This window comes from Calonectris borealis, chromosome 2 (assembly GCF_964195595.1).
Source record: "Calonectris borealis chromosome 2, bCalBor7.hap1.2, whole genome shotgun sequence".
Taxonomy (NCBI): domain Eukaryota; kingdom Metazoa; phylum Chordata; class Aves; order Procellariiformes; family Procellariidae; genus Calonectris; species Calonectris borealis.
The window spans coordinates 6806524-6823450 of NC_134313.1; the positions used below are offsets into that span (position 1 = coordinate 6806524).

The window sequence follows — 16927 nt, forward strand, 5'->3', positions numbered from 1 at the left end:
GCTACTGTTTATAAATAAAAATACAACTCGTAAATAATCTCTGAAAGAAGTACCCGCATACATAGTTTCACACACACACACAGTTTCCCACACCGAATACATCTCCCTGTATGTTGTATTTCCTGTTAAGTAACGTGGACAATAGGATCTGGTTGGCACGTCTTCTACTGAAGGCTTATCCAGTGACTTCAGATGATTTATGCTTTCTTCCCCTGAAAGCTTTCTGGAAATGTAAGAGCTGTGTTTCAGCACCAGACTGCTACTATCTGTACAGACTGGTCTCCCCAAAGCCATGCTTTGTCTGAGGGCTGTGTGGAATCCAGCTCGCTCGATGGCCACAGCATCTGTGGTCTTTCTTACTCTGGCTCTTGGGCTTCAGCTGAAAACATTTTCAATCTGAATGAAAAAAAAAAAAAAAAATCCAAGGAAAAAAAAAAGCAACACTTGAAATTGCTGCAAATAAGCAAGATCCTTCATCACAGGCAGCTGGCAAACCTGTTTTCTCTTGTTTGCACAAGAAAGGGGTTTAATTTCCTCAGGTTTCTGGATTCTCTTCAACTTTCTATTCTATTCCCCACTTTCATACATACTTTCAGGATTTTACTTGTTAATATTGAATTCTTAATTGCCCACATCCAAATCAATGTATGAGAAACAAGAAATCTCGGTGGCATCTGAGATGGGGAGATAATATAATACACGTTTTGCAGGTGGAGAAACCAAGACACAGATACTGCATTTTTCAGTGCCTTGAGCTTGCTCTGCTTTGGGAAGAGGAAACAGAATCAAAGGGACACAGGGTATTTAAAGGTTTCAGCCCTGACGTAGTTCTGCTCTGCTCCACTGCACTGAGGAATCAGGCCAACCCTGACCGTCCTTGAGCAATTTTATCTTGCCTAAATCCTTTTATTCCCAGGCACCCTCCTGTTCCTCAAAAGCACGATTGGTATATCTATATGTGATATGCCCACTGTACTACCCTGTACACCTTGAATCTGGGTGTGGACTATGCAGGTCAATTTTTCTACAATTGTAAGTGTAGCTGGCACCTACTTATGGGCAGCTTACATCTGAAACTGCTACAGATGTAATCCTGGGTAGCAAAGTTCATGACTTATTTTTCCCGCTCCATCTCATTTGCAAATACATTAATCTGTAGAAAGAAAATGGGATATTTATGAAGTAAATGTCTAGGGGAGCACAACTGTAAATACCCACGTATTATTCTCAAAAACAAATAACAGATCATCCATGTATCCTATGGCCACATGCCAGCAGTAATTTGCCAAAAGCTATATTAATGTTTTGAGTTAAAACAGTGAGGGAAATCAGTGTTGTGCATTGCATCTTTCCTGATCTGTGGGAGTTAGAAGGAAGTTCCTGGTGAAATGCAAATGGTGCTTCAGTGGAGGATGTGGGGGTTTGATTCTGAAATGTGTTATTTCTATGGGACTTACTTGTATTTTTCATTTTTGAAGTCAGTAATATTTTATGCATAAGGGACCAAGGGAAAAAGAAGTGATTTCTCCACAGGATCTGGTCTAAATGGAATGCAAGTTCATTTCCTGAATTTCCACTCCTTCAGTCACAAGATTATAATTTCTTGTCATTAGAAATGTGAAGACTGGGGGGGGGGGTTATGTGTTTGTTTTTTTACAGTTTGACCATTTCATATAATGCAAGATAGTTTTTTCCCAAGCAAGATTCAGAAGATTGCAATCTGTTAGGTTTTTTACCCCATTCTACTAAAATCTACAATTTCTGAAGAAATTAAATTTTGCTTACCAAAAAAAAAAGGGTCTTCATTTTGAAAAAAGTGAATGAAAAAATAAAAAAAGGTTATTTCATTTTGGGGAAGTTTAATCTCAAAGGGAATATTATATTTTATTAAACTGACCTAAAACATTTATTCTGAATTACTTCAATAACATATCCAAATTAACATTTATCAAGCCCAATCCATTTTGTATGCTAAGGAATTGCCATCTGGTTTATATGTTAAAGAATTGTCCACAGAAGAAAAAAAACAGGGAATGATTATTTAATATTTTGTGCCGTACAAAAACTAAAAGGTGCCACATTCAATTCTCCAGCAGCAGGTTCAAAACAAACAGAAAGCACAGCATATATTACAACATGCAATTCGTTCCAAAACATGTTACAGAGGCCAAAAGTATAAATCAAAAAAGCATGGACACAAATTCATGGAAGATAACCGTGACTGCTGGAAATAATTGCCTGAATATAACCTCTGAGTCAGAAAGTTCTTAAAATTTGATAGCTGGTATGTTGCAGGCTATACCATAGGGAAAAACTGGGCTTTTCAAGGCAGCTTACTATAGTATGTGTCCATAGATGGTTGCCATAAGAACTCCTCTGAAGGATAAAGACATCTCGTAGATAATGTCGTCAAAAGAACAGCTCAAAAAAAAAAAAGTCAAAAATAAATTGTTTCTTTCACTGAAAGTATTAATGATTCTGCACACATGTTCATTCTCTCTCACACGCACGCATTACCTCTTTTGACCTCTTTTATCCTGACTCCAAATAAAAGCTAACATTAACATACAGGGTGAGGATCTAAATGTTGATACTAAATCAATGCTATTAAAACGTAGTCCGAATGGACACATAAATAACCAAGGTTCAAGATTCATACAAACGATCATGGTTGCAGGAATAATAGGAAAAAATAAATACAGAAAATGAAATTTCATGTAGCAAATTAACCTGTTATTGATAATAAAAATTGTCTTCAAGTATTATGTGCTTCCAAAAGCATTAAAGGAACCTCAACAGTTTGTAAGACTTCCAGTTAAATTTCCCTCAACAGACAGATGACATTTTGGCAGGTTTCCCAAAAAAGGTTTTTGTTTTACAGTGCTATGTTAAATCAATTTCCATAAAACCAACAGATTAAAATCCCTTCTCGGCTGTAAAATCAAAAGATAAATAAATAAAAAAGGCATTAAAAAGTGCTTTTCTCTCCCTTAAAACCTTTGAAAGCTTTGCTAATATTCAAATGAGGAGTTTTTCTTGTGCAGAGGACATTTGTTTAAGCTTCTCTGATACCACAGCAATCATTTTTTATTTCTGCTTCTTGAGCCTTTCCAGCAGACCAGGGCAGACAACATCATCCAATAACAGCTGAAATTATTCAGAGCAGTGTTTATCTCTTGGCTGTTTGTAATTGCTTTAGTTTATTTATTTATTTTTATCTTAAATGCTGCATGTAGGGAACGCATGGAAAGACTTCATGCTGCTTAGAAGCAGCCAGCTGGAAATTTCTTGGGTCACGTAAATTAATACATACATACGCAAGGCCAGGTACCTGCTAAGGTCTTCCACACCATCCTCCCCGTCACGGGATGTCCTTTTTGTATATGAATGCTAGGGGATATATAACAAACAGCAGTTTTGACTTAGAGGTGAGGCAGGGATTTGTGATTAACCTTCTGAAACTGGCCTAATTCCTGATTTTGCTCGAGATTCTTTTTCTGATATTGCTCACATCACTGAGTTTCCCCACACATCAGAACCTCACCTGTTATTTGGGTAATAACAAGTGTGGCTGCACCTCTCTTTTGTCTTGTATCCTTAGCATAAGCATCCTTTCTTTTGTTGTGTGTTTCTCTACAAGTCAGGACTCTTGTCTGTCCTTAAAAACTGAATCAGATGTAGATATCCATGAATTATAGCTGAGCCGAGCTGATGTGGCCACATGATAGACATCTTCATAGAGGAATAACCTCAGATTGGAAAGTTTTGGCAGAACGAATGGCACTGCCCTGTGGCTTTTAGTTCTGCATAATGACACATTATGGTTTTAAAATGTTTTTTGTGCTCCCCATCTTAGAAGCTTTTGTTCTTCCAAGGAGACCAGGTCTCCTGGGTATGATGTAATTTGGGATGCCTGGATGGGCATCAGGTGCTTGCGGATGGTGATCCCAGTCTGAAAGCTGTAGCACAAACTCGGTGGCATTACTTCTGCCCTGAGTATGAACAGCAAATGTGTTTTTCTTTTTTCTCTGCAGTTCATTATTTCAATTCCACCTTTACCTACATGCTTTTTGAGAACACTTATGGTTGCTTGCATCACCATTTAGCTTCAGTAATTTGGCTCATGGTATTTGCCACAAGTATCCTGATTTCTCTCTTGAAATCTTGATGTAGTTTATGTACGGCACATGTTATGACAGGGACCTAACAGTGGGGTTTATCTCACCTGACTTCCGTTGTTTATGAGGCAGTCATCCTAGCCTTTTTTTATAGTCCACAATAAGAAAAAAGCACTTTGAGGGTGAAATTCATCTGACCTATTTGATATCACTGCTTCAGAAAGAGATGACTCATACCCTGGAAATGCCAATTCCTCTCCAGCGACTATAAAGGCAGCTTACGTCATTAACTGGGATGTAGACATTTGCTCAGATTAATCCAGAATAAGAGCCCTAGCTATGCATCAGGACTCTGGTGGGCTCGATGCTGAGTAAACTCCAAACAAGATGTTCCACTCTTAATGGGTTCATGCTATAAGATAGGAGACATACAGATACAGTCAGAAGGGAACACTGTAACCATAATAGCAGAGAGCTAATGACCTCAGAACTAAACCAACTTCAATTCTATCAGGCTTTTGAGGAAGGATTTGGATAACAGCAAATTCCTGTTGCACATGGATATGGGAGAACTCGTCCCAAACGAATGGACTGCCCCCAGCAAAAGGAAATGCACGTTTTGGGCTGAAGTCTTGTCATTTTGATGCTGGAAGCTTATGTCATGGGACAGTGAGAAGTGGGAACTAAACTTACAATCTGTAATAAAAGGTTGAGATGAGCTATAAAGGATATTGATAGTAAAGAGAGATCATGCACAGTTCAAAGAGGAAGGGAGATATGGTTAAAGCTAGAGAGAAAGATGTTGAATTAATCAAGATGCAAGCTGATGAGAAGCTGGGTAAGAGTATTATCTATGTGGAGAGATGTAAAGGTTGTATTGTTGAGATGTTATGCTGGAAAAAGATCTGTAAGAGAGCAGAGAAGGGACTGAGTGAAAGATAACACTCAAGCCACTGGACTGAACGCCAAGAAAGCAAGCTCCAGTCACATCATTTGAGCTAGTGCGTACTGGACAATGTTCATTTTGAAAGGAAAACGTGGACTTACAGTGTCAGCTTGAAATAAATAAAAGCAAAAACCAACAAGAACAACAAAACCAAAACTGCAAACATATTCTAAGGAGGGAAATAGCACTGGGACAACAATGGCTCTTCTCTAACAATACTGCTCTGATTATTTTTCTTTTCAATTTTTCTTTTAGTTTTGCTCGTCCAGGGAAAGGTTCGTGGCTTGGTAAAGGCAACCTGGAGGCGGGACCCGACCAGTCCAGTATGTCATTAGAAAATCTAGTGTTTGGAGCTGGCTACTGCAAACCCACTTCTTCAGAGGTAAGGAGGATGAACAATGATGACTGACTTCTGTTTGGTCACACAGAGTGTCCACATTAGCTGTGAAGAACATGCCCTGGTTTATATCGCTAGCAGAGGGATTTTGTTGGAAGAGGAATCCTTCAAACATTTTTGCAGGAATCACCTGGCACTTGGATACACAGTTCCTGGATGTTCAGCCCCCACCTATATGAACCATTTCACAGAAGTTCAAGATGTATGGATATACCCCTGATTGCCAATGACACCTTTAAGGCAAGATTCACCTGACCAGGTGTCTGCTGTAAGGTGAAATTAATTATTCAGTGAAAGATCCTTGCTTTCATGTCTTCTGTTCAACAGCCAGAGGACTTGAGTCATTATTAAGGATGTTGTGAAGGAAGGGTTTGTGTCCGGAGTACTGAGTATTGTGTATGTTGGTGACGGGGTGTTACGCACATTGCCTTACTCAAGGCAGGTCCACAGTTAGTGTATGCCTTTGATCTTATTACTTACCACAGATGAAGAGGAGATCTTGTTGTGCAATTTTTAGTACAAAGCTTTTTGTTTGGAAAATAATGATTAATTGGGTTTTTTTTGTTTTTTGGTTTTTTTTTAAGTGCTAGCTTTGAAGTGTTTTTTATCAGAAATATTTCCTCAGATCTAGAAACTCAACCCAGAATATTGGAATCATTAACTTGTTAGGAAACCCTGATTCAAGTGTTCTGATTAACATGCTGCCCTCAGCTTCCCTCAACCTTTCCTGTCGAAGCTGTTCTGTTCTGTATAAATATTAAAAATATGCTAGCCTAGAGCGGGTGGTGCAGAAGAACTACCAGGGAATTAACTCAGACTGAGAGAATGTTTGGCCTGAGGCTACTATCCGAATCATTGGGTCATTGTATGCTTTTGGCAAACAAACTGACCTCAACCTCTGCCTCTCTGGTAGACAGTCACATCATATAAATTTAAATAACTGATTCAAATGTTTGTCTTTGTTTGCACATCACACAAGAGAGAGGATTCTTTGGAGAGTCATTCCTACTTTTCATTATTCTCTGGACAAAACTGTATTGTAAGAAGATAGGAAAGGCTATGGAAAGGCTAACTCTCCACTCCCATTTTTCCTTTTACTCTCCATGGAAAAATCTTAGTTTGCTGTTGTCCTGGTTTTGGCTGGGATAGAATTAATTTTCTTCCTAGTAGCTGGTACAGTGCTGTGTTTTGGATTTAGTACCAGAGGAATGTTGATAACACACTGATGTTTTAGTTGTTGCTAAGTAGTGTTTAGGCTAGTCAAGGACTTTTCAGCTTCCCATGCTCAGCCAGGTGCACAAGAAGGTGGGAGGGAGCATAGCCAGGACAGCTGACCCAACTGGCCAATGGGGTATTCCATACCATATGACGTCATGCTCAGTATATAAACTGAGAGAGGGGGCTGGGGAGCCGCGATCGCTGTTTGGGGACTGACTGGGCATTGGTCAGCTGGTGGTGAGCAATTGCATCATGCATCACTTGCTTTGTATTGTTGTTACTATTATTATTATTATTGTGCATCACTTGCTTTGTACATCATCATCATGATTATGATTATGATTATGATGATGATGATTATTATTATTGTTACTACTACTACCACTACTACCACTACTACCACTACTGCCACTACTACTACTATTTTACTTTATTTTATTTCAATTATTAAACTGTCTTTATTTCAGCCCATAAGTTTTCTCACTTTAACCCTCCCGATTCTCTTCCTCATCCCACCGGAGGGGGAGAGTGAGTGAGCGGCTGTGTGGTGTTTAGTTGCTGGCTAGGGTTAAACCATGACAACTGTGATTAGGAAACCTTATTTCCTTCCCAAATATTTTCCTTAGCTGCAAACTCTGTTTTCTCCCTATCTCTGTTGACTAATCTTCTTTGAATATAGGCTTTCTTTTTTGCTTTTTTTTTTTTTTTTTAAATGACAGCATAATTATTATCCTAGCAGGTGACCTATTAAACACCAAAATGAAAGCACTCTATCATGAACTGGCTTTAACGCTCCGCTACACTGCAGATCATCTGAACGTCACAAACCAAATAATAATAAATATAATGCTGCACACTGCACCTCCACATGGTCAGATGTGCATTTGCTTAGCTTCAGAAACCTCCATAAGTCATGACATCTGTTCTTGATCTGAGCATTTTAATTTAATAGACTGTGATGGCCTTTTGCGTATGCTATCCATGATGTATGATAATGACCAAAAACTATTTTTCTTGGTTTAACGTAAAAAATAAAAAGTCAGAGCTAGAAAAAAACCTGCCGTGGGGGTAAACCTAACTCCAAGTGAGGGACTTGTGACTGACTGCTGGCTTATGTGGGAGTTTATATCAAGACATAAAGGATTGAAGGAAGAGGAGTAATATTATTTCTTACAGTGCTGCAATGCTTTGCACTGGGTCAAGTCTACTTCCCTTTACAAATTTGTAAATTCCATTGCAGGTTGTTTGAATGTGTTTGTTAAATGTAATTTCAACTGGACTACAGACATGTGCAGGTTTGGGGAATTTTGCAATCAGTGTCAGTGGGCATGAGAATGGATCCTACCCTTTTCATTAGATGAAAACTGCAGATCTCTTTACTCAATTTATATATATATTTTTGGTTGGACCTTGCCTGCTGCATGTCCAAAGTAGTAACTGTTGGATACCTTAACTCAATATATACCACACTTTATTTTTTTATTTGTAAGCTACTCTGATTTGATGCAACTGGTTAAACCTAGGCTAGAACAATTAACATATCTCGTCTTCTATGGCAGACAAAGCTTCACTGGGCAGCAGGACATGGGAAAATGAATTTTAAAGAGACTTTGCTTAGTTCCTTTTTATGTCTTAAAATGCTGTGAAACAGTTAATGTTGGTCTATGCTGGTTTTTGTTTTGTTTTGTGTTGTTTTCATCTCTGCAAATCTGAGTTTGGATCCTTCTACTTTTTATGTACATTTCTGTGATTTCCTTGATCTGAGAAGTCTCCAGGCTTAAGCTCTTAAGATGCATCTCCTGGGCAAGTGTCTTCTGTCTGATGTCTTTTCCAGGGAACTGAATCTGATTATTCAGTTCTCTGTAAGACTGCAAACAATTGAGACTTTCCTTATTTGAGGTTTACCTATTGTGAGTAAAGCAAAAAGAGCTTTTTCCCTGTCCCGGGTTGCAGCCAGGTTATTTTTCCAGAATGCCTCCATTTCAGTGGAAGCTTGTAATGGGTAGGAACTCTAAATCATTCCTACTGCATCCCCTTCCTCAAGTCTAGGAGCTGCATGGCTTAAAACGCCAGGAAATCAGTGGTTCACTGTGTCTGAGGCACTTACTAACTCCACAGTTTATTCATTTTCATAGGTTTGACATAAGTTCTACAAAGTCATGAAGCAGACTTGCTCACAAAAGTAAACTTTGCCCTCACTAGTGTCATTGTACTCAGTAGATGGATTAATGGCATGGTGTATTTGGTTTATGTGGCAAGGTTTTGGTAGTGGAGGAGGATGGGAGCAGGGGTGGTTTCTGTGAGAAGACACCAGAAGCTGCCCCCATGTTAGACAGAGCCAGTTCCAGACAGCTCCAAGATGGACCCACTGCTGGCCAAAGCTGAGCCCATCAGCGACGCTGGTAGCACCTCTGTGATAACATATTTAAGAAAGGGTAAAAACCGCTGTGCAGCAGCTGTGAGAAAGAAGAGTGAGAAAATGTGAGAGAAACAACTATGCAGGCATCGAGGTCGGTGAAGAAGGAAGAGAAGAGGTGCTCCACATGCCAGAGCAGAGATTTCCCTTCAGCCCATGGTGAAGACCATGGTGACGCAGGTTGTCCCACTGCAGCCCGTGGAGGACCCCACACTGGAGCAGGTGGCTGTGCCCTGAAGGAAGGTGTTTTTAGATTTGTTCTTATTTCTTATTCTACTCTGTTTAATTCATAATAAATTAAATTAATTTCCTCAAGTAACATCTGTTTTGGCCGTGACGGTAATTGGTAAGTGATCTCCTTGTCCTTATCTTGACCCATGAGATTTTTGTTGTATTTTTCTCCCTCTATCCTATTGAGGAAGGGGAGTGATAGAGCAGCTTTGTGGGCACCTGGCAGCCAGCCAAGGTCAACCCACCACACATGGTTCAGACAAGATTTGAACACATAGCTTCAGTAGAGCAGTGACTGGATTTACAATAGTGCTAAGTCCTTAGGAAAGCCAGAACTGTGCTGAAATCTGATATTAATACTACTAAGTCATGTTTTCCAGATACCTCTTGAAAACAAAGTAGAGGATTCTTATCTTGACATATCATCTCTAGATCATACATCCCATTTTACCTCTTTCTTCCTCATAAAACATGGGTGCATCAAAGAGCTAATTTTCTTTTTAGGCCCATAGATTGACTGTGGAAGTTCTCATCTAGTTTATGTAGTTGATTTGCTTTTTCCTTACTGAAAATGCAGGTGACTGCCTTCATTTCTAAAGAAAGTCCGTATCAATCATCAGCTCCTCTTGCCACTTCCTGAGCTAATCTTCTGTGTTTGGGCTGCTGAGGTGCCACTGCTTAATGATAGATCCTGAAGGCTCCTCGTATGCACTTCTGACTTCTCAGTGAGGAGACTAATTAATGTCAGTGGCTTTGGACTGTACATGTGCATTTTCTCTAGCTCTCCCCAAGCGACTTCTGAACACCACTGGCAATTTCCTCATCTCCTGGCTTAGCAGAGTAGTTATAATAATTAATCCTATTTAAGCCTTGGTGGGTTTTTTTAAAGTCTTCCACTCTCTTCCCAGTCATCTACCCAGCAAACAGGGATCTTCCCTTTCTCCATTCCTCCTTCCCTCCCTCTCTAATATTTTCTCTCTATCTATCTATACTACACTTTTCCTTTCAAGCAAAATTAAGACAACAAAGATATTTCTTATTGAAATAAGAAATTTTTGTTGTCAGATAAATATGAAGAAAGATGCTTTTGTGGTCAAAAAACTGGTAAAGAACAATCTACTGAATAAGAAAATGTGCTAGTATTTAACTACTATTAATCATTCAACTACTAAAATTCCTCAATCCCTTCTTCAGTACCTTCTCAAGCTCTCTTCAGCCCATAACCTATACTCACAGGGAATATATATCACAGTAGATTAACAATACGTTCAAAATAGGATCATATCTCCTGCAGGCTTGGGAGATCTAGTGGGATGAAATAGACTCATGAGCTCTGTGTGACTGGCTTCCCTCAGGGGCATCTGAATTCCCCTCTGGGTCTGCTAAATTGCTTTTCTCTGTGAGGAAGTTCAAGGAGTTGTTTTGGATGTTACAAGGTCTGTATCTGAACATCACACTGACTCATGCTTTCAGGTGATCTCAGCAGCCATAAGAGGTGGACACTGAAAAATATCTACGAATCCTACATCTACAATAAAATAAAAAGAAAATGCTCCTTGCAGAACTGAAAATTGCATGGTCACTTACACTTCAGGTGCTCTATATCTTACGCTGTACCATACACCTCTTCTGTATCCACTGTTGTCAGGTTGTTTTAATGTCTTTGTAATATTGTGCATCACATGCCTGCTGTGTTATAATCAAGTTGAGTCAATGACATACTGGGGGTTATTAATAAACTGTACTCACAGTAATCTTATTTTCATTTGGATAGCAGTTGCACTGCAGATAAATTGACTTCTAAGTAATCAAATTGATTAATCATGTGACTTCCCATTAATAAGGCACTGGTGTTTCGTAAGAAGTGTTCTTCCATCTAGCATTGATGTAGCTGTTCCAAAAGACATGAAGTTTATGCCTGGCATAATACAAGAGCTAGGACTGTCATTCAAATAAAATTACGTTGATGATAAGAATTCTTTTTCCGCAGACAGTTTGCTGATATTTTCTTCTTTTCAGCAACATATGAAAAACCTAGGTTGTTTCAGCCTAACACCAAAACATTACTCAAACCCACATTTTTATGTCACATAGGAGTCATCTGTGTTTTATTGTTCTTTTCTTCTGTATAGTTATGGCTCTTTGGCCATGATACTTCACTTTTTCAGCTCTTGAAAAAGGAAGGTTGTGCATCAGAGAATAGCCCGTGTAGGATCCACTGTGGGAATTGTAGCATGCCCTGAAATCCCAGTTTAGCTGGAAGAAGAGGAATGAAGCTGTGAGCTTCATTCCTCTTCGGACATAGGAACCTTAATGTTGAGATTCCTGTTATCCTTTTTTGTATTTGTTGGCACAGCAGCCATCTTTCTAACTTAATTCCATTGTTCCTTTCTTTTTTCAGGGCATCTGCTGTGTCCTGACCCGAAAACAAAATTGTATGAGAAAGACAGAGAGAGGGAGGGAGGGAGGGAACGAACAGGGAAGGCTGAGGGAGAGGGGTATGGGTGAGGGAAGGGAAGGCAAGGCAAGCCAAAAAAAAAGGTCTTAGCTTTGCAAAAGCTCCACTGTTTCCTTTTAAAGGAAGGACAATGTGTATTCTTCTCTTTTTTTTCCCTTTGAAACTAGCAGAGGTCTTCTATCTCCTGCTAGGAAAAAAGGGACCTGATGTGTCTAGAGGGCTGTGAAGTTGCCAAGCCTTTTTCTAACTTTTTTTTTTTTTCCTTTTTCTTAACTGTGTACCAAGGAAGATGTTTTACAAACAATGCCTGATTATTTATAAACTTAAGGCATAGTAAAGATTCTGATTTTATCAATTTAGAAGTTGAGTATCTAAGATAGCTGGTATATATTATTTAACATTTTAAAAATATCAATTTTTTAAAACCCCCAGTATTTAAAATAGGTTTTACTTATAATTACTCCATATAATTAATACAGACTGCAGAAGTGTAGTTTACATCAGAATTTCATCCTGAATTGTTAATTTTACATGGAAACGGCTTTACTTTTGGTCTCAGACTTCTCTGCTTTGGTGTGAGTGTGGTATGGAAAGCACATCTTTCATGTGTTAACATGTGTTTGTAATGGGTTTTAAAGGAACAGGATTCTTTCAGTGTCTTGCTTATGCAAATGGTGATTAGTTGTGATTGGGACTCCAGCAGATGTCCAACGTATAATTATTCTGAAATAATAAGAGAGCTGATATACTGTTCTTTATAAGGTATAATGACAAGTATCTTTAATCAGTGTGTTCAGGGCACCATTTGTGATAATTACTGATGAAGTCTTTAATCTTCAGTTGCCTGAAGATAAATGGCTGATCTTTGGAAAGAATTAAATGATTTCCAGCTGTAGCAGTGTCGTGGTTTAACCCAGCAGGCAGCTAAACACCACACAGCCGTTTGCTCACTCCCCCCCTGGTGGGATGGGGAGAGAATCGAAAAAAGGTAAAACTCATGGGTTGAGATAAAGACAATTTAATAGGACAGAAATGGAAGAGAAAATAATAATAATGATAAAAGAATATACAAAACAAATGATGCACAATGCAATTGTTCACCACATGCTGACCGATGCCCAACCAGTTCCAGAGCAGCAGCCATACCCCCCCCATTTTTTTGTTCAGCATGATGTCATATGGTATGGAATATCCCTTTGGCCAGTTTGGGTCAGCTGTCCTGGCTGTGTCCCCTCGCAGCTTCTTGTGCACCCGCAGCCTCCTTGCTGGCAGGGCAGTATGAGAAGCTAAAAAGTCCGTGACTTAGTGTAAGCACTGCTCAGCAACACCTAAAACATCAGTGTGATATCAACCTTATTCTCATCCTAAATCCAAAACAGTGCTATACCAGCTACTAGGAAGAAAATTAACTTCATCCCAGCTGAAACCAGGACAAGCAGAAAACATGGTAACTAATAATGTGACAATAACTGGTTTCTTTAATCATTGGCATATTTCTTTTCTGTGGCTCTTACTTTTTGACCTGGCATATGCACGATACAGCAATGCAATGATCTGCATTATGATAGAGTTCAAATGTAGGCCTTGGGATTAGGCCTAAAATGTGATGTTGAAAAAACTTTGCAATGTTTTCACTATGGGTATTCAGTGAAAATGTCATTAAATCATCTGGAGATTCTTGTGAGATTCCAGACAGGACAGTGATGGAATCTCCTTCTGGAGAAAATCCTCAGGAATTGCTCATATTGGACTGATAATTGGTTCCTTTTGAAAATCAATAGAACTTGCATAGGAAGTTCTACTTTTCATATTTTTTTTTTGCTATTTTTCTGCAGTGCTTATGTGTTGAAAAGAATCAGACTGTTGCATTCTCTTTACAAATCTCCCTGCTGCATTTTCTTTACAAATCTCCCTGTTTCTCTGCATATCACTGTGAAAAAGTCAATCACACCTAGACTTATGTAACTGAAAAGAAGATTTTTATGGCTAATTTAGAGTAGTTGTGAGTAGAGTGGTAAAAGACAGACTGAGCACGAAGAATTTATTTCTCTTTCACAGCTACTATTACAGTTATATACTGAAGAACTCCCATCACCATAATTTCTCACTTTGGGGCTGAAATCCACTCATGTGGTTTGTATAGTCATTCACTTGACCGACATTCTTTCAATTGAAGTTTTCTGTTTCTACCGATTTCAGCACTGATTTTTGAGGAATTTTATAGGAGAGGGCTTGGGACAGATGTTTCTTTCTTTCTTCCCTGAAAATGGAGTGCACGAGCAGTAGGAACAGCCTTTCTACTCTTCGTTTTAGGAAGTGGACTTGGCTGCTCTCTACCTTTTGATAGAGTGCTCTATGATTCAGTTTTTCTTTCTCCTCCGTATTTTTTCCCCGGTGATACTTTGCTGAAAAATTATCTTCATATGCCCTAAAGAACACTCCAATAATTCCCACTGACTGATGATGAGAGAGTTCTTGAAAGGAGACCTAATCAACCCTCATAGCTTCTGGGCTGACGGCCTTTCCAACAGGAGCACAGATGCCAACAACAGCACAGTCAAGATCCATCATCTGGAAGCGAACCCTTTGCTATTGGCAAATGTCCCAGACAGCAGCTCGGGGACTGGGGAATGAGAAAAGAGATTCCCTATTTTTTGAACCACTTTGTCTTGTTTTGGGGAAACAAATCTTCAATGACAGCAAGAGCCTGTACTTCTGTTCAGAGCCACCACGTCAGTCACAATGACCCAAGAATCAGTTTCACAGCTAATATGAATTATCGGTTTTGGTGCAGTGCTTGGGAGCAACACTTAGAAGCGCAGTCCCCGCGACATCAGCTTGTGCACAAACGACTGCTCCTGCTCCAATGATGCCACGAGTCCTCTGAGGCTCAGACAAGTTTCAGCAGTCTGACAAACAGAAAAAAATGGGCTAGGAGCATAAAGATGGGTCAGTGTGTTATGATTCTCAAAAGTATTACCAGACAGAGTTGAATAACATTAGATGAAAGTTTAGCCAATATAGATAAAGCGTTTTTTGAAGCCTCATGGCAAGATAAGAATGATTTTAGAAGTTCTTCAGTACAAGAATAACTTCTCCTGAAGTTGATTTGACTTAATCACATGTTCAGAGTCTGTACTTGAGTGATTTGAGAGTGGCAAAAAAAAAACCAACATTGGCTAGAATTGCATAATGCTTCAAGAAAGCTCTCTGCATAACCAAGAAAGGTGTGTGAGTATTCAGGCAGTTAGACATACGAGTGTTCAGGTGAGAATCTGGTCTAAAGATTTACTTAGGGTAAGCTAGACACCGTCAGATGCATATGAGCTTACACTACTTTTTTGAGTGGCATAAACCTTGAGAAATCAAGCTTCCTGTCAGTCACGTTTTACAATAGTATTTACCTCTGCTGTTCCCAGCTTCCTAGTATGGTATTTGAATAAGGTCTGGTGCATTGATGTTGTCTGTGCACTCAGTCACTATGTTATCCCAGGATAGCTGAGTGTGTCATGAAGTGTGAAGGAACTGCAGTATCATTCATCTGTAGCCTCTGGTTTCTAGTAAGCCAGATAAGGCCAACAGCCTATTCCCACCACTTTTCCTCCTTGTCATGTTCATAGAATCATAGAATGATTTGCGTTGGAAGGGACCTTTAAAGGTCATCTAGTCCAACCCCCCTGCCATGAGCAGGGACATCTTAAACTAGATCAGAGCCCCGTCCAACCTGACCTTGAATGTTACAGGGATGGGGCATCTACCACCTCTATTGGCAACTTGTGCCAGTGCTTCACCACCCTCATCATAAAAAATTTCTTCCTTATCTGGTCTGAATCTACCCTCTTAGTTTAAAACCTTTACGCCTTGTCCTGTTGCTACAGGCCCTATTAAAAAGTCTGTTCCCATCTTTCTTATAAGCCCCCTTTAAGTATTGAAGGGCTGCAATAAGGTCTCCCAAGATGTTCTCAAGCTCTTTCCATGTGCAAGAGAAAGCCATAAAGTCAGTTGAAGGCACTATATGTCTGCTCTGACGACCCAAACCAAAAGTCATTGTCATCTCATAGGTTTTTGTTAGGTATTGAAGCAATCTGTAATGTCTCTGTTGGAATTAGGTCTACCTGGCATCGGTAGACAGAGTTGGCTAATGAGAAGCAAGGGTGAAAGCCTGAACAGGACAGAGGGCTACCTCCAAAGCAGTATTAAGTCATGTTCCTGGTGGTAGTAAAGCACTGTTTCTGCTCTACGTATTGTGTTTCTTTTGTAAACAAATGCAGTTTGACTCTCCAGAGCTGTCAGTCAAACCCTCTTTCTCTTCTACTGAACTCACTAGAAGTATTTTATTTAAAACCATAAAATGATGGCCTGCAGAATAAACGGTAAGCTACTGATGGCTCATGAAATTTGATTGTCTTTGAGTGTAAATTACTTGAGGGCTGGTATATGTACTATGCATAATACAGGAGGTATCTACTGGGCTAGGAAAATGAACCTGTGAAAATGTAATATTTATGCAAATTTATACAGCTCCAGCTATTCAAAATTTCCCCATTTTGTTGCAGTAAATTATAGCAAATTAATATAATTGCCTTAAAGTAACATACCCAGGAAAGTTTCTGATTAGCCATTACTTCTCTTTCAATGTTAAAATAGAAATTGTGTATTTCTGAAGTGATAAGAAGGTTTGTATATTGTTTTATAATTGGGTTTGCAATTTGATGTATGTTTGCATGCATGTCAAAGAGCTATAAATGATTCATTGCCTGAGAGTGTCATAAGTGAAGACTTCAGGAATGTAGCATAATGACAGCATTAGACATTGAGCTGTTTTTTGGCAGCAAAAGGCATAGAATCCGCATCCCCCCACATCAAAGAAAACAGACCAGCATTATAGCACCTAGTGGAGCATTTCTTCTGCAGACTGTTTGCAAGAAGGAAGGTGCCTGTAACCAGGGCTGTAAATTATTATTTTTGGGTGTGATTGGTTGAAATAAAGTAATACTCCAGAAAAAACAGGTTTTGAACATTGCTAAGAGAAAAATCCAAGGGATCTCACTTTGACAACTTGAATTATCTGAGTGATGGAACTCTCTGAGCCACAGAATTATCTTCAGTAAAATAACTGGAAAAGGAATAGAAATTGATTTGT

The 16927-nt window shown here is 39.2% G+C and overlaps 1 protein-coding gene across 1 annotated transcript in view; it reads left to right on the top strand.

Annotated features, from left to right (window-relative positions):
• FAM135B (family with sequence similarity 135 member B) overlaps nucleotides 1-16927 on the top strand; it is a 149691-nt gene that overhangs the window by 85396 nt on the left and 47368 nt on the right. The window contains exon 6 of the mRNA XM_075141118.1: nucleotides 5320-5446. Within this exon, the coding sequence (XP_074997219.1) occupies nucleotides 5320-5446 (127 nt within the window). The remainder of the gene's footprint in view (nucleotides 1-5319; nucleotides 5447-16927) is intronic.